Source organism: Daktulosphaira vitifoliae, unplaced genomic scaffold (assembly GCF_025091365.1).
Source record: "Daktulosphaira vitifoliae isolate Bord-2020 unplaced genomic scaffold, ASM2509136v1 Scaffold_1, whole genome shotgun sequence".
Taxonomy (NCBI): domain Eukaryota; kingdom Metazoa; phylum Arthropoda; class Insecta; order Hemiptera; family Phylloxeridae; genus Daktulosphaira; species Daktulosphaira vitifoliae.
In genome coordinates, this window is record NW_026099572.1 from 3,989,552 (window position 1) to 4,014,215 (window position 24,664).

At 26.0% G+C, this 24,664-nt stretch overlaps 2 protein-coding genes and 2 non-coding genes across 6 annotated transcripts in view; 2 read left to right on the top strand and 2 right to left on the bottom strand.

Moving 5' to 3' along the window:
- Positions 1–19,871, bottom strand: part of LOC126896379 (uncharacterized) — a 33,469-nt gene extending 13,598 nt beyond the window's left edge. Inside the window, exons 1-5 of one of the 3 annotated variants that reach the window (XM_050669100.1) lie at positions 19,801–19,871; positions 9,367–10,117; positions 8,540–8,618; positions 1,185–1,284; positions 56–175 (exon numbers count right to left, since the gene is read on the bottom strand). In XM_050669100.1, coding sequence (XP_050525057.1) covers positions 56–175; positions 1,185–1,284; positions 8,540–8,618; positions 9,367–10,099 — 1,032 coding nt within the window. In that variant the 5' untranslated portion in view covers positions 10,100–10,117; positions 19,801–19,871. Of the gene's footprint in view, positions 1–55; positions 176–1,184; positions 1,285–8,539; positions 8,619–9,366; positions 10,118–10,376; positions 10,523–19,800 lie in introns of those variants that run through there. The other 2 variants (XM_050669102.1, XM_050669101.1) reach the window with 2 other exon arrangements.
- Trnad-guc (transfer RNA aspartic acid (anticodon GUC)) lies at positions 14,797–14,868 on the top strand. The gene has a single exon. It is a non-coding gene; the product is annotated as a tRNA-Asp (tRNA).
- Positions 19,684–19,755, bottom strand: Trnad-guc (transfer RNA aspartic acid (anticodon GUC)). The gene has a single exon. It is a non-coding gene; the product is annotated as a tRNA-Asp (tRNA).
- Positions 19,872–20,070: 199 nt separating the features above from the next.
- Positions 20,071–23,182, top strand: LOC126896371 (uncharacterized). The gene is made up of 3 exons (XM_050669087.1): positions 20,071–21,748; positions 22,519–22,654; positions 22,715–23,182. Exons 1-3 carry the CDS (start codon positions 20,440–20,442, stop codon positions 23,094–23,096), a joined length of 1,827 nt encoding a protein of 608 aa, XP_050525044.1. The 5' UTR covers positions 20,071–20,439; the 3' UTR covers positions 23,097–23,182.
- The last annotated feature ends 1,482 nt before the right edge of the window (positions 23,183–24,664 follow it).

Below are 24,664 nucleotides of genomic sequence, written 5' to 3' on the forward strand. Positions count from 1 at the left end.
AAAATTATTTCAGAATAATATTATTATTATTCTATTCTTATAATAAACTACTTACCCTGTCATTTATAATCCCAAAAATAAAGCAAAGTATAAATAATTGAACAACGAAAACTAAAAATGCTGAAATAAGTTTAACAGTCTGGATTGAATTAACCATTCCGCCATGCATGAAGTGCTAATAAAATACAAAAAAATATTTAATAATGATATTAAAAAATGTTGTTATGTCATAATATAATAATAAAATTCGGCTCTACACCAAAATAGTTGGTTTAGTTTCACAAACCGTTTTGAAAATTATTTGATCATACTACTATATTTTTTTTTTTTTTATTAGCTTTCAATACAGAAGGATTATTATAGCTATCAGTTGTGCAAAAGAGCGGTGATTTTAACGAGGATGTAAGACACAGGATTAAGTGCGGATGGTTGAAGTATAGATAAGCATCTGGTCTCTTTTGCGATAAAAGAATTCCAATGAGGTTGAAAGGTAAATTTTACAAGACTGTAGTGAGACCAGCTATGATGTATGGTTCAAAGTGTTGGGCAGTTGGCAAGAAAGTAGAGCAGAGATTAGAATGCTTAGATGGATGGATGGAGCGACTAGGGAAGATAGATAAGGAACAATCATATAAGATAGAATATAGGTGTAGCGTCAATCGTGGATAAGATGAGAGAAAATATACTAAGATGGTTTGGTCGTATTATGAGGAGAGAAGAATCGGAAGCTGTAAGGACAGTTATAGAAATAACTATTGAAGTTAAAGGTAAAGGTGGCCGACTCCAAGTAGTTGGGATTAAGGTGAAGAAAATGAAGAAGATATATATAATTTTTTTATTTTATATTTTTAAATAATAAAAATTATTACTTTGTTAATTTTTCATTTATAATCAGTGCTTTTAAAAAAATTATAGCATTTTCAGAATATTAAAAAATTTATTAAAAATGCCACTTTACACGCATGGTTTTTTAATTTCTAAAATTAAGAAAATTTCTTCTTTAATTATATTACAATTAAAATATTTACAATAAATATTATTTTTGCGCTTGACATGAAAAATAATGAGCTCAGATTAAATAAAATTTAATTTACATCTTTAAATTAATATGTCCGTAATTCCTATAGTTTCTTTTAATGTATTTAACAAAATATTCTTATTTCTTAATAAGCACTATTTCTTACCAACATTCCAGTATATGAAAAAAGTACCAAAGAAGTAGACAATATTACAATTTGGATCAAAATTAATCGTCTGAATAAATTATAAAATTGCTCCATTTTTCTGAAAAAAAAATAATCAAAAATATTAATAACACATTTATTACATATTTATTATTGCCATTATACATATAACATCTTTCATTTATGTAAATTATATATTCATAATAATTTATTTTGGCTTGTTTATACCGAGACACAAATTCAGTTGCAAGTTGTGACAATTCAAAGCAAAATAAAATATTATCAGAACTATACTACACAAAGTATATCAATAGAAGTTTTGAATTTGTTAGGTTTTTAATCGATGTTCAGTCGGGATTTTATACAAATATTCCGCTTCAATCATTTATAAATTCGGGACTGTTTCCAATAATTATATACAAATAGTTTGTAATATCAACTAACTAAATTTTAAAGTAATTTTATGGAGGATATTTGCGTGACCATTAAATACAAAAATATATGTATGTAATTTGTGCAAATTTTTTAACTGCAAAAAATTGTATTCATCACCATTTAAAACCATGCTATTAAAAATTTTATTTTCGCTAAATTTCATAGACACAAATTTTCTAACTTATTTCTAACCATAATATATTAATGTTACAAATCTTAAATATATTGCCGCTAATACTATTTCATAACGCGTACCTCAAAATTTGACAAAATGAGATTTCTAATATAATGATAAAATAAGTGTTTATTTCTTCTAGAAGTTACTTTTCCTCCCGTACAAGTTTAAAAATGATAATAACTTCCAAAGAACTGGACCAAAAGATGTTATTGACCCGTCATTTACTTAATTAGATTTTCTATTTTTGTTAACTAGTTAAATACGTATGTCGTCATTAACCAAAATTAAGTTAATACTTCAATAAGTTTTAATAAATAATGCTAAAAAATAATTAGAAGTTGACAAATCAAAAAATTTATAAAAAAGCGAACATGTAATGTTATGATAATTTGGTTTTTACTTTCATATATTTTAGTATAATAGTATTGAAACAAATATTTATTTAAACTTTTAATATTAATAATGCATAAAAGCAATGATATACCTTATTTATGCTAAAAAAAAATCCAATTACACCACACACATGCACACGAATATTAATTGACCTTTTGATAACGTTTTAAAGATGGTCAATCAATCGCTGATTAACTTTTTATCAAAAATATATCACCCTTAAAGATATAAATATTAGAAAACATAATTTGGTGTATATTACAGGGTAATATTCATTAACATTTATAAATGAAAAAAAAAAATTATCAACATTTTTCTCACGAGGTAAATTATTAGTATCGACAAAATATAAATGTTTATATGATTTTTAATTTTAGATTATCAAACTTGTTTTATTTTTTAATAAAAAAACTAAAATGCTCTTATATAACTATTTAAACAAATGAAATCTTTTAATTATAAACACAAGATAACCCAAAAGAAGTAAACAAAATTCCACCCATTTACATAAAAAGCACAATTGACTTCTTTGATTTTTGTAAAAATATAAAACGTCTCACTGAACCTGAAGGATTTACAACAAAAAGCACATCTAACAGTATCAAATTATTGACATACACTATCAATAAATCAACAAACAAATAATATAAACTACCACACTTTTCAATTTAGCGACGACAAAGCTATCAGAGTAGTTATTCGACACCTTCACCATACTACACCAATTAAATTCATCAAAGATGATCTTCAAGCTCTTGGTTTCTCTGTTCGGTCAATTACAAACTGCCTGCAGTATAAAACCAAAAATCCACTCCCCATATTTTTTATTGATTTAGAACCATCTCCAACAAATCAAAGTATTTACAAAATTGACTCAATTTGCTACACCAAAATAAAAGTTGAAGCACCCCACCTAAAAAAAACTCCAGTTTAATGTCTAAGATGCCAAAATTACGGTCATACCAGAACTTATTGTCATCATACACCTCGCTGTGTTAAATGCGGAGACACCCACAAATCTAACGAATGTTCCAAAGATAACTCTTCGCCAGTGGCGCAACTACGGGGATGCTAGGAGGTGCTGAAGCACCCCCAACTTCACTTTAAGCACCCCCAAGTAACACGTCTTTGTAATTTCAAATGTTTATTTATATTCTCAATATGGCACATGACCAAATTTCAATTTAATAAACTTAACTTACATGTACAATAATCATATAAAATACAAAAATACAACAATTAATAATATAATAAAGTTGATGAGTCCTTATTAGCAATACTGATCAATCCATAAAATGGCCTGTTTTTAGGTAGTTGGTATTGCATTTAGGTACAGAAAAAAGAATTAGATTAGCAACTTCTATACTATTAGTACTACTAAACCCATTCAAATTAATTGTTTTAGGAATTGACTGTTGAGATTTACTCTTTCTAACAAAGTTCCAAAAATTTTCTGTAACAATTTTTCGATAAAAATTTGTATTTTGCACGTAGTAGAGAAAACTTTCTGTAATCGAGTGGATTACGTGTTGCCTTAAAAATGGCGTGGGCTTTTCTTTTTTGGAACACTGTATCAATCAAATCCTTTGAAAATCATCAAGGAAAATAAAATTTATTATAGTTAACACGTGGAACCCAGTGAAGAATAGAGAAGTGTAATGCATCATACAAAGTTGATGTTGCTAAATTAACGTCTAGTTGAGTAAAAGTATCCAACCAATTATAAGATAGGAAAAATCTGAAATACGTGTATAATCTGCTTTCGTAAAATAAAAATATGATTCAACGGCATGAAATAACAGATTTTTTTATTTGTTGGGTAATCAATAGCTAATGCAGGATAATATCGATCTTCAGGAACAATTGGATCGTACACCATATTAACTTTAAAAAGATTCTTATTTGTAAAAATAAGATCTAACATTGAACTGTAAACGTTAAAAACATTATTAACTTGATTAAAGCTTTAAGAAAGTAAAAGTCTCAGGAATAGGCTGTTTTCGGTAGCCATTGAATAGAAAATACCTAAATTATCGTTAGACCAATTAATATTAGGTAAGTTAAAGTCACCATATAGAATAAAACTATGGGTGCTATAACAACAAATTAGATTTTTAATTGTGCTAGAATAAGTATCATAGGATTGAATATGAGAGANAGAATAAGTATCATAGGATTGAATAGGAGAGTTAAGAGGAAAATATACACCACCAACTATAAAATTGTCATTATTATAATTAAAACTAACATAAATTTGTTCAATACTTAAATTAGAGATAGAAACAATTTGTGAATGAAAATCTTTATGCACAGCAATAAGGACACCACCACCTCGAGTACAATTACTCATTAAAATACTTCTATCACATCGGTGAATATTATAATTATCCAAACATAATTCAGAATCAAATAAATCAGAATTAAGCCAAGTTTCTGTTAAAACAAGAAATACATAATTAAAGCTGGCAAGATTACACTTAAGAGTAAAAAATTTAGTCCTAAGATCACGACAGTTTTGGTAAAAACCAAACGGAACATTATCATTCGACGTAGTATAGCTAATTGTAGATAAATCACGAGGACAAGACTTATTAATTTTAAAATTGTAGAAATCTAATATAAAAGTACTAAGAGTGGACTTGGCATTTATTATAAAAATATACATGCTCATGCAAACCTAGTGTACATGGCTGAACTATGAAAGTTGAGAAATTTGCTGAATATCTGGTTGTCGATTGCTATGTTTTCACGGACCCGGTATTTTGGAATTGATTTGACCACAGATAGAACACCATTTTCATAATATATACGTAGATTTGTTTCATCTTGAGCTGTACGAGACAACAGATCATTGTGACAAGCACGTAATAGTTGTCGTTCAAATTTGGTTTTATCCTTGACAATATTAAAACCATTTTGGAATTGAGTACCTGACCGCTTAACCTGGTTGTATGGTACAGCAAAAATTGTGCTTCCTCTTTGTTAGTATATATTAGCTTAAGTGGGCGGGTAATATCTGGACGTGGTTTCCCAATCCGGTTCAAATTAAAATTCGTTGGAAGGTAATTTCTAACCGGCAACAAAATATTTTTAATCATGAATTCATCATGTAGAACTCTCTCAGAATCAGTTAAAGAGGTAGACTCTAATACACCATAAGCAATCACATTGGAAGAACAGCGATCTCGTTCAAATAGTTCTTGCAAAACCTGGCTAGTGATTGTGGATGGGTTAGCAGACGAATTGTTCTCTTCAAGACTACTAATTTTTGCCTTAAGTGAACCAACATCTCTTTTGAGTATTATATTCTCTGCTTTGAGTTCACTCACTTGCTCAGAAACTTTTAATATTTCTGCTTTAAGTGTATTGAACTGCAAAGATTGCGAGTCAGAAAGTGCTTTATTGGAGGCGAGGACTTTGAAGAACAAAATAATTTGCATTTAATCTTCATTAGAAATAGTACTTGAAGATCTCGTACTAACACCAGAACGGACAGCAACTTTTTTTGAAGTTGCATTGGTTGCACCAGGAGAAGACATATTAGAAAAAATACTCGGGGTTAAATTCTAAAGTAAGCCACTAGAGGTTAGTCTCTAACAAGTGGAAGAAGAAACTAGCTAATGTTTTAAAGCGTATGTTGATAGTAATAATATTATCAAAATACAAATTATAAAAAAGATAGTACGACTTAATATACGAAAAGACGTAATTATTAAACTACTTATACTTGCATATAACAAACCAACGAAGATTACCACGACGCACAATTGAACACAAAAATATACTTAATACTTTAAACAACAATTGTAAATAAATTATTTGTATATACCAATTGAAATTGTTATAAAGACTGTAAGTAACAAAATCTATATTATATTTTATAATTATATATTACATAACTAATATTAACTTGATTTTANCACCAAAACAGAAACCCTGACATACTTGATTTTTTTATAACTAAATTTTCTCCAACCATTCACTATTCTATTTCAAATATAAACGAACTTTGTTCTGACCACACAGCTGTATTACTTTTTGAACTCAACCCCCCTTCTCAACAACAAACCAAGCTTCATAAATGTCTCAATATCCTAGAAAAAATTTTAATTCGTCCTAGACAGGNAAAATTTAAATTCGTCCTAGACAGCAAAACTAGCCTTAATATTCCTCTAAAAACCAAACATGACATTGACAATGCTGTAATCCAATTAACTTCCAATGTTCAAGACTCAGTAACTGTTTCTTCATCCCCCTCTAAATATCCTAACAAATTCAACAACATCCTAATAGTTCTAAAAGAAATGCTAGCAAAAAAAAGGAGAGCCAGAGCGAGATGGCAATCAACTCGTCACCCTGCTGACAAAAATGCACTCAACATTATTTCAAACAAACTAAAAAAAGAATTTTACAAAATCAACACAGAACGCTACGAAAATAATATCACCAAACTCCAAACATCTAACTGCTCTCTCTGGCGTAAAACAAAAAGTATATTAAAACATAAAGAACTAATACCGCCAATAAAACTAAACATCAACCAATTAGCAGTATCTGACATAGACAAATCTAATTCATTTTCTGAATACCTATATGAAGTATTTAAACCCAACAACATAAATCCCTCTGCTAACCATATAAACAAAATCAACAAATCACTAGACAGCCCCTACCCATGACATTGCCCCCCAAACACTTTTCTCTAAATGAAGTCAAATGTGCAATTGGCAAACTAAAGAACAGTAAAACTCCAGGTCACGACCTTATAACAAATAACATCTTAAAACAACTAACCAGCAAATCTATCCTAAACATAGTCCATATCTTCAATGCCATGCTCAGACTTTCTCATTTCCCCCCACTTTGGAAACTATCAACAATCATAGTAGTGCCGAAACCAGGTAAACCGAAAAATTTAACTTCTTCTTATCGTCCAATCAGCCTCCTCTCTACCTTGGGAAAACTATTTGAAAAACTTCTATTAAAACGTCTTCAAAATATTTCAGAAATAAAAAATATCATCCCCCACTCTCAATTCGGATTCCGTGCAAATCACTCTACAATACACCCACTCCATCGTATCACCAATGCTATATCCTCATCTCTTGAACAAAAAAAATACTATTCAGATGTCTTTTTAGACATAGCCCAAGCTTTCGATAAGGTATGGCACGAAGGGTTACTCCACAAGCTAAAATCAAACTTCCCAACACCATATTACTTAATATTAAAATCTTACCTAGACCAACGTTCTTTCCAAGTAAATATAAACAACTCACTTTCTAACCATTTCACTATAAACGAGTTTCCCAAGGCAGTGACCTATCCCCCCTTTTATACTTAATATACACAGCTGATATACCTACATCTACCTTCATAATCTTAAGTACTTTTGCTAACGATACAAGCATATCATCATCAGACGCTGATCCCTTAATAACAAATTTCAAACTCCAACACCACCTCAATCTTTTAGAAAAATGGTTTACCGAATAGAAAATTAAAGTAAATACAACCAAATCAAACCACATCACCTTTTCTTTTCGACCAGACATCTGTCCACCAGTCAAACTCTACAACACTTTACTCCCCCAAAATAATAAAGTAAAATACTTAGGCCTCATTTTTGACAAACGACTAACTTGGAAAGACCATATAACTGAAAAAAGAAAACAATTAAACACCCGACTCCATCTACTTCGCTCTCTCTTACGTTCCAAACTTAATCTTAAGCTAAAAACACTCATTTATAAAACTCTTCTCTTTCCACTATGGTTTTATGGTATCCAAACCTGGGGCTGTGCCGCTCCATTCAACATCCAAAAAATCCAATCCTTTCAATCTATTTGCCTACGAACACTCACCAATTCCCCTTGGTACGTCCCTAATAAAACTCTCCATTCAGATCTTCAAATTAGTTATGTTAACAATATCGCCAAAACTGCTTACCTAAAACTTCATAACAAATTTAACTCTCACCCAAACCCTGATATTCAATACCTCTATTCAAAGCACATCCCCGACAATCCACCAATAAGATTAAAAAGAAAATGGTGTAGAGACCTCCTATAGAAAAACAAAAAATCAAAAAACAAAATTCAAAGTAGGTAGCTCCATTGGGTGCCCCCCTACTGCATGCTATTCAAGTCATATTGTAATTTTTTCACTACTGTTAACCCATTTACAGTTGTGCATATATTTTGTATAGATGTTAATTTTATAAAGTTATTTGAATAAAAAAAAAAAGAAAAAGGAAAAAAAAGTTGATATAATATTATTTTTTTAAATATTTTATTTAAACTACTCTAAGACTTTAAATTAGTAGTACTAAAAAATGCATCAAACCTACCGAATTACATTTTGACTATTGTAAATAATATTTTTCAAGTCAAATATAACATTTTTTTGAAATTTATTAACATAGATACCTGTTAAAAATAACTTTATAATAAATAAATATAGGTTTTTAATAAAAAAAAACTTAAATTTATATATATATACAGAGTGATCAAAATCTAGTAAGACACTTATTTTCTCAGAAACTATTGAGAATTTTTAATTTTTTTAAAGAGAAAAAATATCAAATTCAAAAATCTCTATATTCATATGTAATCAAATCATTATTATTTTCGTCCCTTCAGAGATAAAAACCAATATTTATAATTTTCTTAAATGGGAACTCTTATTTTTAATTTTACAATATGATAGAAATAATTTTACAAACAACTTAGTTAATTCAACTTTTTTTTTTTTTGATTAACCGTTCGTCCGTTACAGCTTGTTAAAGTTAAGTAATTTTAGTCCAATTTTCTATTGTTATTTTACTGTAAATACAGAAGTCATTTTTATTTGTAAGTCTTACACACCTATAGACTTTGCTATTAATAATACACCGAAAACCCGATTTGAATCTATTATTGTTATCACTCATTTAGTGCGTCGTAGATTATTATAGCTAATGTACCTGTCATAACTTGATCAATAAAATTTGGTTTATGCAATAGAAAACAAAAGTAATGACTTCTGTATTAACAGTAAAATAAAAATTTTTTCTCTTTAAAAAAATTTAAAATTCTCAATAGTTTCTGAAAAAATAAGTGTCTTACTAGATTTTGATCACTCTGTATATTTAAATTAAATATTTGATATAAATTTGATTGATTTTAAAATAGTTACTTTGTCGTAATATATTTTCTTTGTACGACATTTCAACATTTATAAAGCTATCATTAATTACTTCTAATTGACCTGTTATTGATAAACATACTGATATTAAAACTGTATCTGATGTTAACATAAATAAACAGTAAATAAATGCATATAAAGTTTCGATTATGTGAAAAATTGGAAAATATGTATTATAAGTATCTGCTGAAACTAAAAAATATACATTATAAACATTCAAATGATAATTGCTGTATGAACCATCATGATTTTTTGCAATTACATAACTATTATTAAAAATATATCCACTGGCTGACCAAGTTAATAATAAATAAAAAGTTAATATTGCAATTAAATAGGTGAATTTTATTGATATGTCTCGCCATAGGTTCAAAAAATTCTTATTATAATTTTTAATAGACAAGAATTCAAGATTAGTTATTTGTAAGATATCCCAAATAATTTCAGAATCCTTCATAATTATACATATTCTGTAGATAGCAAAGATTATATTTTGAAATACGACAAGCTGTAATGTAAACTGATTTATGTCATTTTTCCAGTGGTACAGTCCAAAAAAAAGAGACGTTGATATTACTGCTACATAAATAATACCCAATTTCACGATAAAACAAAAATATTTAAGACTTCTTTCGGTTTTTGGATTAAGAATATAATAGTAACCAAGAATTTTTGCCAATCGTATATTAAAAATCCAGTTTTCATATTTGTTTACTTCCATCATAATTTCTTTTAAAAATTTCTGCAAAAAAAATATACTATAATTTTTTTTATAAAATACATCACTACATAATTTTTATACATTTTACATTAAATGAAAAAATTGATTTAAATAATATAATATGATTTTTTTTTTTGTACTGCATAATACTGAAATAATAAAATAAAATTGTTTGTTTACAACATAGACCCTAAAAATTTAATGTTCCTTAACAAATGCATTATTATAAAATAAATTATTTTATTAAAAAAGTGGCATTTGAACTATAGTATCATAATACCTTTTTCAGCTACATAAAAAATGTATAAAATTAAATAATTTGTAGTATAAAAAAAATTTTTTTGTCTTTTACATTACCACTGTAAAGTTAAATTTGTTTTATCAAGTTAAACCTTTAATAAGTAAAACCAAACACAGACTACCTATGAATGTTCTAAACAAGTACCTATAATAGCTAAGTTCATATTTTAATATAGGAAGTGGGTGGCATTAGTGCCATCTGGTAAAAAATCACTTCCACCTGGTGGTTAATAAATAAACTTAAAAAATACTAGACATCATATCTATTAAAAAATCAATTAATTCTATGTATAACTTTTATTATTATTGTGCTAGGTAATGTTTATATACAAAAAATCAAAGGATATATGCTTTATTAGTATCTCGAGAGTCATAATCGAAGATACCATTAAACTTTTTAATTCTATTTTTGGGTTATCAATTAAAGATAAGACACTCAATTTTTTAGAAATTATTGAAAATTTAATATTTTTGTAAAGAAAAAAATTATTTCATTCAAATCGCACTACAATAATATGTAGTTATATTATTTTTATTCATCTCTTGAGTGTAAAAATCTAAACTTTAATTAATTTTAATGGAAACCCCAATTTTAGAGAGAAAAAAATTCCAACAAATTATATTCTTGTAACTTTTTTTTTATGAACCGTTCTCATTTTATTGTCTGTAAAAGTTTAACAATTTTTGATAAATTTTCTAATGATAAATTGCTAACTATCATAAAGTAGTCATCATTTTTTCATGAACTCACATATACAAGTTTTTATTGACAATTATTGTTATTATATTTGTCTTGTATAACAACAAAAATATATACTGATAATAATTTATGGCCTAATGAAACAGATTATTGTTGCTTTCGATATTATAAAAATCAAATGAATGATGAATATCTATTTTCAATTCAAATCTAAACAATTTTAAAACGCAAACGATTTATTGAATAAAGAAAATATATAATGGCTTTATTAAAAAAAAAATTTATAATCAAAAATAGGAGTTCCTATTTAAGAACATTAAAATTTATATTTTAATATCTGAAGAGATGAAAAAAAAATTATTTAACTACATATTCTTGCAGTTTTTTTTTTGAATCAAACAATATTTTCCTTTGCAAAAATTAAAAATATTCAATAGTTTCTGAGAAAATATGTGTTTTGTCTATAATTGATCATTCTATATATTCTAGAAGGGTATTGATAAAAATACAAAAAATTTATTAGTTCTTTACATGTTCACTACTTTATCAGTAATGTTTGAAAATGGACCTGTACCTAGCACTCAGAAGATGGAGTTGACAATGAGTTCGAAACGTCACACTAAACTAAACACTTAAAGATTTCTGAAAATATTTTAAATAACATATATATATATATATATTATTAACATATATAAAATCACTATTTTTCTAGTCGAAAATGATAAGCTAAAGTTTTAAATTATTCTAAACTAATAGCACCATATTTAAAGTGGTTCTACATTATCAATTTTGCTTTATTTTTCAGTACGTTACATGTTTGGGTTTTGATTCATTATTTTAGTCTATCATTTACATTTCAATAATTAAAACTATTATTATGTGTTAATAATTGGTTTTAAGCCTTAAAATTGGCAAATCCAGTAATATTTTAAAGAATATACTGCATATACTAAGTTTCAATGTTTAAAATTAACGAATACTGTGTAAAAATGGGAGATTATCGTTTCCGCCAAACAGATCTTCTACCTGTCTATCTATTAAAAAAATTGAGAACCATTTAGTTAAATCCATTGGTCACCACAAGCCAATACCCAAATGTTTGGCATTTATTGAATGTTACGTTCAGGTTTGTATTTAAGATTTTGCGTGGGGTATTAATATTAATGAGCAAAATAAAGTAATTTTTTGTCCCATCACTAACAAATGACTATCAAGCTTAAAAAATATCTAATAAAAAATAGATCTACGATCTATAAATTTTTCGATAGTTGTTGAAAACTAATTTTACAAATTCAAATCGGCTAATTTCATTTTTATTAAATTTATCAATTGTCTATTTTGTTTTTTTTGAAACGGATTTCAATTTTATTCCATGCGCTTTTTGAGACTGCATTATCGAAAATATATATTTTAATGTAATTGTAAGACTAAATATTTGCTATTAAAATTTTTAAAAATATATTATTAGAAGGATGCGCCTTAAAAAATTGTTCATTAAAATGTGAATGCAAAAATTCGCAATAATCTATGCATTGCTATCTAATAACAATAATAAAACAGTATAAAGTTCGATTAAATGAAAAGTAGATAATTATTATCAGGTTATTTTGGCAAATATTTTAACCAGTGGTTCTCAATCTTCTTTTTATAGACAGGTATAAACTATTGGTTTGGCGGAAACGATGAACGCCTGTAAAAATACTACAAATATGCACGTTACGCTATTATACGTTTGCATACCTTTAAATAAATTAAAAAATTACTACCCAACCTCATTTTGTATAATTAACACGTACTTATTTCTGTATATTTGTTAACACTCCTCTTTAGACAATAGAAACCTAATAAAAAAATTCGGAAATATCTTCAATTTGAGCCTTTCAAGTTTTTAATAAAACGTATATCCTATGGTATTTTTAATAAAATACCACTAAGCACAATAATAATAATAACATTTATAAATAGAATTAATTGATTTTTAATAATTATAATATCGAGTATTTTTTAAGTAATAACGGTAAGAGTAAAAGCATATTTTGTTCAATCGATTATAAAGCTGTAAGTATAGTTATTGAAATGAATGTAGAAGCAAGACCAAAATAAGGGATGGAGAGATGTTATTGAATATGATATGAGGACGGCTGATGTGTGCGTAAATAATAAGAAAGATCGTGTCAAGTGGAAGTTTAGGATAAGGGTAGCCCAAGTAGTTGGGATTAAGGCGAGGAAAAAGAAGAAAAGGTTTCATTAATTAAATTTTATTTTCAAAGGAAATAATTATTAGATAATCAAAAAAATTTGATAGAAAAAAATGTACAGACAATTTTATTCTTATAATTTTTTTTATCCTATCAACTATTGGTTTTTCAAATTTTAAGATTTGGATTCAAAATAGAAAATCATCACTAATTTGGTTTTTCTAATACCGGAAACAACAATGTGTTTCAATGAGCCATACATTACTTTTATAGAAATTATCAAGAAAAATTTTCGGCACTGGACGTTTAACAATGTGTAATATAATAATATACGTCTATAAATAGTTATCAATAACTTCTGTATACAAAACAGTAAAATCACAACAAAAATTTGGTTTAAAAATACTTAATTTTAACACGCTGAAACAGACAAATGGTTGATCGGGGAAATACAAATTATTAGAACAAAAATGTTTGTATTTATTTTTCTGTTAAACTAACAAGTAAAAATAGAGATTCTCATTTAAGATAATTAATATTAAGGTTTTTATCTCTGAAAGGATGAAAAAAAATTGATTTAACTACATATTATTGTAGTTTTTCAATCAAAACAATTCTCTGTTAAATCCAACCCAGAAATTGAGCGTCTTCCTACCCTTAATGAATCACTCTGTATGTATGTATATATAAATGTATTATCAATCTAGATATTGTTTGCTTTAAGAATATATTAAAAATTAATAAAGTTGTTGTTGCTATGTGTTTTTTTATAACATATATTAGATAATAATTATGTTATATTACGTGTTTTTTACTTAATTATAGACCTTTAAACCCATCTTTTTATTTATAGTTAAAATGACTAAAATCAATTTCTTTGTTTATGAGTGACCCTAAAATTGAAAAATAATTTTCAGACCAATCTAATTTTAAACTTTTTAATTTTGAAAAAAAAATTATTTTGAATTTGTTGCTTACACTATCTTGTGATGTTAAAATAATTATACTAACTACAGAATTACTATCTTCAACTAAAAAAAATATGAGTACTGAGAGTCAGCAAATGTTTAAGAGAATTTATTAAATATTTGAAATCCTCTGGTGGAATTATCAGGTGTGCATTTTAGGAAGACCAGTGATAGTAAATATATATATATATATATATATTTCATAAAATAGTATTTTCTTTTTTTATTAATTGTGCTATCACAACAAAAAAAAGCTTGTTGAGATTTTACTCAGTAGATGCTATGACGAGGACCTAATATTTTTTCCCCATAAAAAAAGGGTATAACGAAAAAATATTGCTCATTTTACTATATTTTCTAGAACCGACTATAATAAATAAAAGCATATTCAATTAAAATAAAAATTCTATACAGTAATTTAAACTCATATTGTATAATAATTAAAGTTTTATTTTAACAAATTTTTAGTATAAATTAATATTTTATATTATTTAAGAAATTCAAATATTGTACAAATTTTCATGATTAACGTAATCCTCGGTAGTATAGTGGTAAGTATCCCCGCCTGTCACGCGGGAGACCGGGGTTCGATTCCCCGCCGGGGAGAGGAAATTTTTTGCATTTTTTTTTTTAGTTACTTATTAGGGTGACTTAAAAATTTCATTTTATTTTTATTGTATTATATTATTTTTATGAAGTAATAAGATACCATATTGTATGAAAAATTAACAAAATTCTAAAAATATATACACAAAAATAATAAAATATAATTTTTTTTTTTTTTTTACGACGTTTTATTGTGGTCAATAGTGAAATGATTAGAGTATATCGCAAAATAATAATGCAAATAGAAGAACAAAAAACGAAAATCACAAATTCACAAATAAAAGTAATGGCTATAAACAGATATTAAATGAAAAGTTTTTTAAAAGGTATACTTACAAAATAAATCAATCATATATATACAGAGTGATTTTTTTATCATAACCCACTCAATTACTTACAGAATAATAATAATTTAAACATATTTTTATTATTATCTTTAGTTACACATTATTCTTGAATTATTAACCATGTAATACTTTTTAAGTTCATCCCTTATGCCTGGTAAGGGTGTCAACTTTGTTTTTTTAAATGGGAACACATATTTTGAATTTAATAAAATGTTTGAGTTTTTAATGCAATAGTAAATGGTATTTGAATTTTTAATGAAATTTAATTTGTTTATTAGATATAAACATTTCAAGTTTCAAATTTTTGAGTTAATATATAGGTATAATACACAAGGGATTACAAATACAGGTAGCTAATTGGTTTTTTATGACATCGATATTAGCAGGTACACAACATTGTTATTATCAATGATAGTAAGGTACATTGTTGTGAGTTTATAAATACACTAACTGACAATACAAAAAGTATATCTATTGATAGTCATAATTGATAATAAACAATCCGTGACTGTGATAGCAATATCATAAAAAACCAATTAGCTACCTGTATTTGTATACCCTTGTGTATTATACCTATACAGGGTGGCCCACCACTCACTGACAACTTAAATAACTTTTGATCCAGTTAATATTTTTAGTTGATTTTTTTTTAAAATAATAGTTATACGTTAGGTCTATAGCTATATCTCAATAATTAATTTTTTTACATTTTATTAAAAATATTAATTATTTTTAAATTTTAAATAAATTGTAAAAAAAAAATCTAAGATAGCTATTTTGTAGAGTAGAATTTAAGAAAAATTTTAGTAAAAAAATATCTTATTAATATTCAGTAGTAAATATTCTGTAGCGTTTTGAAGTTTGTGAAAATTTGAATTTTCATGTACTATTTTACGGTATTAAACATTGAAATACGTATTGAGAAAAGGACAGAAGAAAACGCTATCTTTTCATGATTACTGTGTATACATATGATGATAGTGTGTATACATTACAAACTTGGCATAAATACCATGATAAGAAATTAGATAAGGCAATTATTACTTATCACTCTCATTCAAAAGTATATTGAAAAGATAGCGTTTTCTTCTGTCCTTTTCTCAATACGTATTTCAATGTTTAATACCGTAAAATAGTACATGAAAATTCAAATTTTCACAAACTTCAAAACGCTACAGAATATTTACTACTGAATATTAATAAAATATTTTTTTACTAAAATTTTTCTTAAATTCTACTCTACAAAATAGCTATCTTAGATTTTTTTTTTACAATTTATTTAAAATTTAAAAATAATTAATATTTTTAATAAAATGTAAAAAAATTAATTATTGAGATATAGCTATAGACCTAACGTCTATCTAATATTTAAAAAAGAAATCAGCTGAAAATATTAACTGGATCAAAAGTTATTTAAGTTGTCAGTGAGTGGTGGGCCACCCTGTATATTAACTCAAAAATTTGAAACTTGAAATGTTTATATCTAATAAACAAATTAAGTTTCATTAAAAATTCAAATGCCATTTACTATTGCATTAAAAACTCAAACATTTTATTAAATTAAAAATATGTGTTACCATTTAAAAAAACAAAGTTGACACCCTTACTAGGCATAAGGGATGAACTTAAAAAGTATTACATAGTTAATAATTCAAGAATAATGTGTAACTAAAGATAATAATAAAAAAAAATTTTAAATTATTATTATTCTGTAAGTAATTGAGTAGGTTATGATAAAAAAATCATTCTGTATATATAATTTTTTTATTTAAAAACACTTAAACTATTGTTATTAAATAAAAAACAATAATTACGGTAATACAAAAATTTGAATGTTTTTTATGAAAAAAGGCACAAGTTAGTATTTTGCTAATTGCAAAAATTTTGCTATTTATTTATAATAAAAATATTTTCCAAGGAACAAAAAATGGTATTTTTATCTATAAGTAAATATGTGTTACTAACCAAATTTTAATAGCGATGTATTGATAATTGACTAAAACTTTACAAACATAAATGATAGTGATCAGTGTATCTTTGAGTTTTTACAAAATAAAAAAAATTACCAATTTTAATTTAGATTATTAAAAATTAAAACTTTCAATAATTACTTAATAATGAATATTCTTTGTATTAAATTCTATTCATAATATATAACTACTTTATAATGATTATAAACGAAAATACTTAAGATTATTAACAATTTAATATAAAAGGTTAATTCTCGAATGATATTATTTAATAATGCATTCATAAGAGACGTACCTTATAAATAACAAATCAGATCTAATTCTTAATAATTATAATTTACAATTCTATTGTAAAATAGATTGACTAATAATTTTTGTTAATTATTCATATTCTCCAATTCGCCGCTATTTTATTATTTATAATAAAAATCATGATTTGTCTATTTTTTCTAATATAATAGAATATTATACTTATCTTTTAAAACAAATTTTACTATAATTATTTTTACATTTTTAAAATTTAACATAGTCAAACAGCCTTCGGGTTGTATTTCGTAACCCATTTTATTTTATATTTAATTAAATTAGAAAATTGTCTTGCTTCAAATAAATAATAATATTTAAAATTATATATAAAATATTTAAAATAATATAAAATTATTATTCTTGACCATACAGGTAACCCACTTAAAAATTCGACTGAGCTGGTTAATTATTATCATTTACAAATAAAGACTCTCTTGAGAAAATAGAGAACCCACTTGTGATTCCTATACTTCTCGAGGTAATTATTGTCACCACTCACAATCAACACAAGATTATATAATTGGTACAAGTAGCTTTTTTGATTATTACATTTAAAGTGTAATGATTAATTACATCAATTTCCATATCAAATTATAATTATATTAATCAATGTTCACGTATCACTTTGTTTTTCTATATCCTACATATTCTGATAAAACCCTTGTACTCATTCCCCAAAATAAAACTAAAATATATTATTTTGTTTAATAAATATATAGTAACTCAATTATCATACAAAATTCCATAAATTATATACTCATTTTGAGTTACTATAAGTAAAATGATGTTTAGCACGATAAAGGTACGATTATCAAAAAAATTCACATAAATTAAAAAATTACTGAATTTAAAGTATTGAGAAAAGACATATGTGTGTATTCAGATCAAATCTTGAGGTGACTAAAATTTTTATTTATGACCATAATTGAGTTTCTGGCTTTGTAATAATCGCAGAATTAGCAAAACATAATAATAATAACAGGGATGTGAATAAATGACTTTGAGGATTTAGAACCTCTAATATCTTCAAACGTGTGCTTATAGGTTGCTAATAGGCTCTATAATTGTGACGTCTTATAATATTTCATTTTAACGTTTTTCTAAAAGTCATTTAAAACTGCAACTGTTCGATGAATAGTTTTAAGTTTTCATTCAAACACTCATGCAAGAACTATAGGTATTATGATTGTAATAACACCAACTCTTTTAAATTGATGATAAAACTATGTTTTAAAAAAAATATGAATAGAATATTAAGGTAACATTATCTTCAAACAATATCATAAACTATTAGTTCAAATAATATCCGCTACGCAGCAGTGCCTATATGATTTTTTTAAACACTAACCATTTAATTTCTCTTAAAATAATAATAGTATTGAGTAAAACATTTTTGGTATATTTTCATATTTTTCTGAATTATTAGATATTAATTACTTTCTTATTTCATCTATTATACTTTTGTAAGGAAGTCAATTATATTATTTAAACGGCTACATACATATTTAACTAGCTTATATATATAATTAAAAAATGATCAAATTTGTAGGATTATTATTTTTTATATAAATTATGCTGAATAACTTTTAAATTGAATAATTATATATAAAGTTTCCAAAGTATAAATTATAAATAACAAAAATGTTTGACAATAAGGAGTTTATCTTCTAATCCTCTTTCCTTTTATTGTCATTGAATTATTGCAAAATTTTTATTGATATTACTTTAGGCATTAACCTTGCCAACGACATACTTTTTTGAAAATCAAATCATTTAACTAAGTATACAAAGGGAGTATAACCAATTTTTGACAGTGTACCAAAAAACCTGACTTCTTATGACCTACATTAAATTAATAAATTTCTTTATTTTTAATTTTTACGCAAATAAAAATTACTTGTTTATAAAGAATATTATTTCCAAATATTGATTAAACAATATAAAAAAATTATTTGTAAAATATTATATTACAAAATTTTACATCTAATAAACAGTTTTTCAATAAAATTATTAAAATTAGATATTTTTGTTCAGAATTTAAAATAAAATATAATGAAGTCAATATTTTGCAATAGAAAACATGTTGATTTTTTGTCTGATAGATAATAATTATAAATAATTATTATTTTAGTAATTAAGACATCAAATCGAATTAATTCAATACAAATTTGTCAAAATATGCAAAAAAGCTACTCCACGGCGGGGAATCGAACCCCGGTCTCCCGCGTGACAGGCGGGGATACTTACCACTATACTACCGAGGATTATGTTATAATTGTAAAAAAGTAGCACACTTAAAAAAATCTTACGAATTTTTTTATTTGTATCACAGTAACTGTTAAGTATGATCTAATTATATATTTAGAAAAATCATTTAAACTTTTAAGATTAGTGACACAAAACAGCCTTAACTACATAAGAATTGACAATATATTTTTTCCATTCTAAAGACATTTAACTACAGTGTTACCAATATGTTCACTCCATCACTAAAATGCTTAATATTTCCCGTTCTATAAGAACACACCAGTTGTATATCTTACAGTGAACATTCTGTATGCGGATTGGACGATTTCATTCCTCTTCGTATGCTAACCGTTGTTTGCAGTGTTATTCCATATCCCTACCTTTATTATTCCTGCGTATACACTATTTACCGATCGTATCCACGATTTATATTTGTTTGAACGTATCTTATCTCTAACAAATGTTACTAGGTACATATATGTACTATGTGAAATAACGTATCGCGTACATTTTCCAAGGTTATCCACGTATCATACACAATCCAGTCTATTCCAAATCAAAAGCGGACACATAACTACACACGCTCTCAAAAAATCAGTTATATTTTATTGTTTAATTTTTCTTTTGTCGATTGATTTCCATTAGTTTTTGGTATTAATCTAAAACTTTAAAAGATTGTGGTAACTATATATTTTAATAAAATGAGCTCTTTAATAAAAGATTATTTACTGACTGACCAAAATTGTGTTATAAATGTCGGTGATATATTTCGTCTAAACGACCGAGAAATTATTAAGAAGTTAGATGCGTTACGTTTAATTAAAAGTACTATCCTTATGGAAAACATGAAAGTTAACCGTCCCGAACCAGTGAACAATAGTGTATATATTTTTATTATGGAAAAGATATATTCAAATCTTTTCGATGGAATTCTATGGACTTCTAATGGTACAAGAAAACTATCACTTCAAAATAACACTAAACTTATGTGTAGATACTACACATCCAATAATTTATGCAAAAAAATGTACACACTGTTAAGCGAGAAACATAATGCAAGTTATTCTTTGATTCACTACACACTTAAACGCAGCCAGATAAGTATAAATTTTATCGATGATGTACAAGACCAAACAAATTTTTTAAACAACTCAGTAATAACAATTAAAAATGAGGAGTCTTTTTTAAATGAAGAATATGACGATAAAACAAATCTAAATTACTCAATAAAATCAGAATCATCGTCAGACGTTAATGAAACATGTAAAATAACAATTTTACCAGACGTTAAAAAACAGTACGAAAATGAACTCATGGATTTAGATAAGGAAACAATTCCTGCAAAATTACACTCATTTTCAGTAAAATCTTTTAATTGGCATAAATATCATGAATTATTTTTGGATCAATTGGGAGGACACGTTTCATATACACCTCCCATCAACCCTAAACCAGGCCAAATTTATGTGTATAATAATGAAAATAACCCCAATGTATGGAAATTTGATGAATACAGTTGGTGTGATCAGGGTCACTCCAAATTTCCAAAAACAACCAAAAACCGTGATTCTCTTTTATACAGAATATTTTATAAGTGTAGAAGTAACCCATATTTCAAACGCCAAGTATGGTTTAAGTATGACGCAAAAAAACGTAAAAAGTTAAACGGTCTCGTTATAGTTCATTATAATGGTTTTTTAAATTATGTTGAGAACAAATATTTGAATAGACACAAAATAAGTGATACCATTGAAAATATCCGATTTAATGAACGCAATGGTGGCAGCATGATTGAATATAGTAGTTGTGACCATGGAGAACTTCAGACGGATAACTATGCAGTTGAATCATTACCCACAATTAGTACAATAGAATTAAAATTTACTCTAGAGGAAGAGGATGAGTTAATCAAAGAAGTTCATAAAAATGATCCATTAATTAACACAACCCAAGATATAACATACAAAAATGAACTATCGGAAAATATCGAAAACACGATTGGAAAATCCGGTGAGTTCCTACTATATATATTTTTACACTGTTTAATTGAATTTATTATTTTATTTGTCAATATTAAATTAAAATTTTTAAAAAACGTTGAGCTTTATAAAATTAAATAATTAAATAAAATTAAAAACCCATAAAAGGAAATTCTTTTTAACCACTTTTTAATAATTAAATATTAGAAATTGTCGAAAGTATAACAAAAACCCGTAGCATACCTAGAATTTTTATTAAAAGATGGACTAATACCAAAAATTGATAATCTTTTTTATAGGTTATTTTTATTAACAATGCAGGCATTGCATGGTCAATAAATAGTTGGCTCTTAACTCCCCCTAGATACTTAACTTATAAAAAACATTTTTTTCTTCTTTTATAAGATTAGAATATTATTATTTAAGAATAATACTTTTAATTTTGAGTTCTTCTAATACCCTAAATTTTTTCGTAATAATAATTACGAAAAAATTTAACCAGAATTTAATAGTACAATACAGAGTCCTTATAATAAAAAGCTTATTAAATTATAATATAAGAGGCATTTTTATAAAAATCAAGTTTAAGTGTATGATCAAACAGAAAATTAATAATTCTCTCTTATGATAAAAATTTGGAAAAACAAACACTTATCATGAAAATGTTTTTTTTTCACGTGTTAAAATAAAATTTCAGAACTCGAAATCTATCATCAAATTAAAAAACATTCATTTATTCTTTTTTATATGCACCTTATACATTATATAGTATCAAAATAATAACATTTTATTATAATATAGTGGACGATTGCCAAAAAATATGTGAAAATATAAAAAGTTCACATATTTGCAACAAAAGAAAACTTAGTATAGGGTCAACTAGTCCAAAAAAAAAAAAATTGGAATGTATGTCATTTTTGAAAAAAATTACACTGAAGTATGTAATTTTTATTTATTTTTTATTAATTAATTAAAACTGGTATAATTTGTTTTCTAGCTCTGCATCTAATGAGGAAGAAAACACTAAGAAAGTAGAAGAAACTGAATTTGATACTCTAATATGTTCCATTTCTAAATCAAACGTTTCTCCTCAGTTTAATGAAAATCACCTGAGTAATTTGGTCGATAAGCATAAATTGAATATATTAGATAAGCTTTCAGTAGCTTCAGCCAATAGATCAAAAGAAAATATCAAAATGGAGCAAAATCAAATAGTTTTAAATCATCAAAGACACGAGGATGATGATGTGGATCTCTTTTTTAAAAGTTTAGCTTTAACCGTGAAAAAGTTACCAAAAAAAGCCATTAAAGAAGCTAAGATTAAGTTGTTAATTATGGTTAATGAACTTGAAGATGAATATACCTCTCAAGCAAAATGAAAATCTATTTTGTAATGATTATATTAATATGTATATTATGAAAAGCTAAAGTGAAACTTTGAAATTAAAGTGTGATTTATATCTAAGTAGATAAATTGCATAATTATTTGATATGGTATGAAATAATTAATTTTATATCTCTTTGATATTTTAGTTTTACAAATAAAAAACTGCTTTTTTGTTGTTTTTACCAGAATAAAAAACCTAGCACAGTGGGGTGGCGGCACAGTGGGGTCGTAGCATAGTTGGGTCCAGTATAGATGATATCTGACAGTGATTAAAATCACTATCATAAAAAACGCTTCGATGCAAATCTGTAGATAGTGTTTAATTAAAAAAAAAAAAAAAGTTAAAATAGCATATTTTTAACTACGGCAGCCGTTTGCATGCAGAAGATAAAGTGTCGGGAAAATTTTTTTTTTTCATTTTATATTACATAAAATAAGCTTTAATTGTTTAAAGGACACAGTATTTCCGGAACATTTTCAAAAATTAAGTTGAAAAAGTTTTTTTTTGTAAAAAAGTTACTAATTTAAATCCCCCCTGTAAGCAGAATAAGTATTAGATTTTCAAATAAAAATGATATCAAATGAAAGGTAAATATCTAAGGTTTTAGTATATAAAAAAATTATGTTGATTTGTTGATTTTTCAAAAAGTTATAGAAGTTTTAAGAAAAAAAAGTGAAAAAATTTCGATAATTAGCGATTTTTAAATTTGTAATTTTTTTGGATATTTCCCCCATTTGCGGGGAACGAGGGCATTTTTTTCAATTTTTAAGGTTAATGTCTTCAACTAGATACGATTTGTGATCTTTTGACGTATTTTTGAAAGAAATCGGTCCAGTGAGAGCTGAGAAAAAGTGGCAACAGACATAAAAAAAAAAAACCCAGCACAGTGGGGTCGTGGCATAGTGGGGACGTTGCATAGTTGGGTCCAGTATAGATTTAATCTGACAGTGATTAAAATCACTATCATAAGAAACGCTTCGATGCAAATCTGTAGATAGTGTTTAATTAAAAAAAAAAAAAAGTTAAAATAGCATATTTTTAACTACGGCAGCCGTTTGCATGCAGAAGATAAAGTGTCGGGAAAATTTTTTTTTTTCATTTTATATTACATAAAATAAGCTTTAATTGTTTAAAGGACACAGTATTTCCGGAACATTTTCAAAAATTAAGTTGAAAAAGTTTTTTTTTGTAAAAAAGTTACTAATTTAAATCCCCCCTGTAAGCAGAATAAGTATTAGATTTTCAAATAAAAATGATATCAAATGAAAGGTAAATATCTAAGGTTTTAGTATATAAAAAAATTATGTTGATTTGTTGATTTTTCAAAAAGTTATGGAAGTTTTAAGAAAAAAAAGTGAAAAAATTTCGAAAATTAGCGATTTTTAAATTTGTAATTTTTTTGGATATTTCCCCCATTTGCGGGGAACGAGGGAATTTTTTTCAATTTTTAAGGGTAATGTCTTCAACTAGATACGATTTGTGATCTTTTGACGTATTTTTGAAAGAAATCGGTCCGGTGAGAGCTGAGAAAAAGTGGCAACAGACATAAAATAAAAAAA

Excerpts from the sequence above, each read along its gene's own strand:
- LOC126896371 (XM_050669087.1), top strand. The coding sequence starts at position 20,440 with ATGAGCTCTTTAATAAAAGATTATTTACTGACTGACCAAAATTGTGTT. Across the intron at positions 21,749-22,518 it reads AAACACGATTGGAAAATCCG|TGGACGATTGCCAAAAAATA; the intron begins GTGAGTTCCTAC and ends ATTATAATATAG. Across the intron at positions 22,655-22,714 it reads TTGAAAAAAATTACACTGAA|CTCTGCATCTAATGAGGAAG; the intron begins GTATGTAATTTT and ends TTTGTTTTCTAG.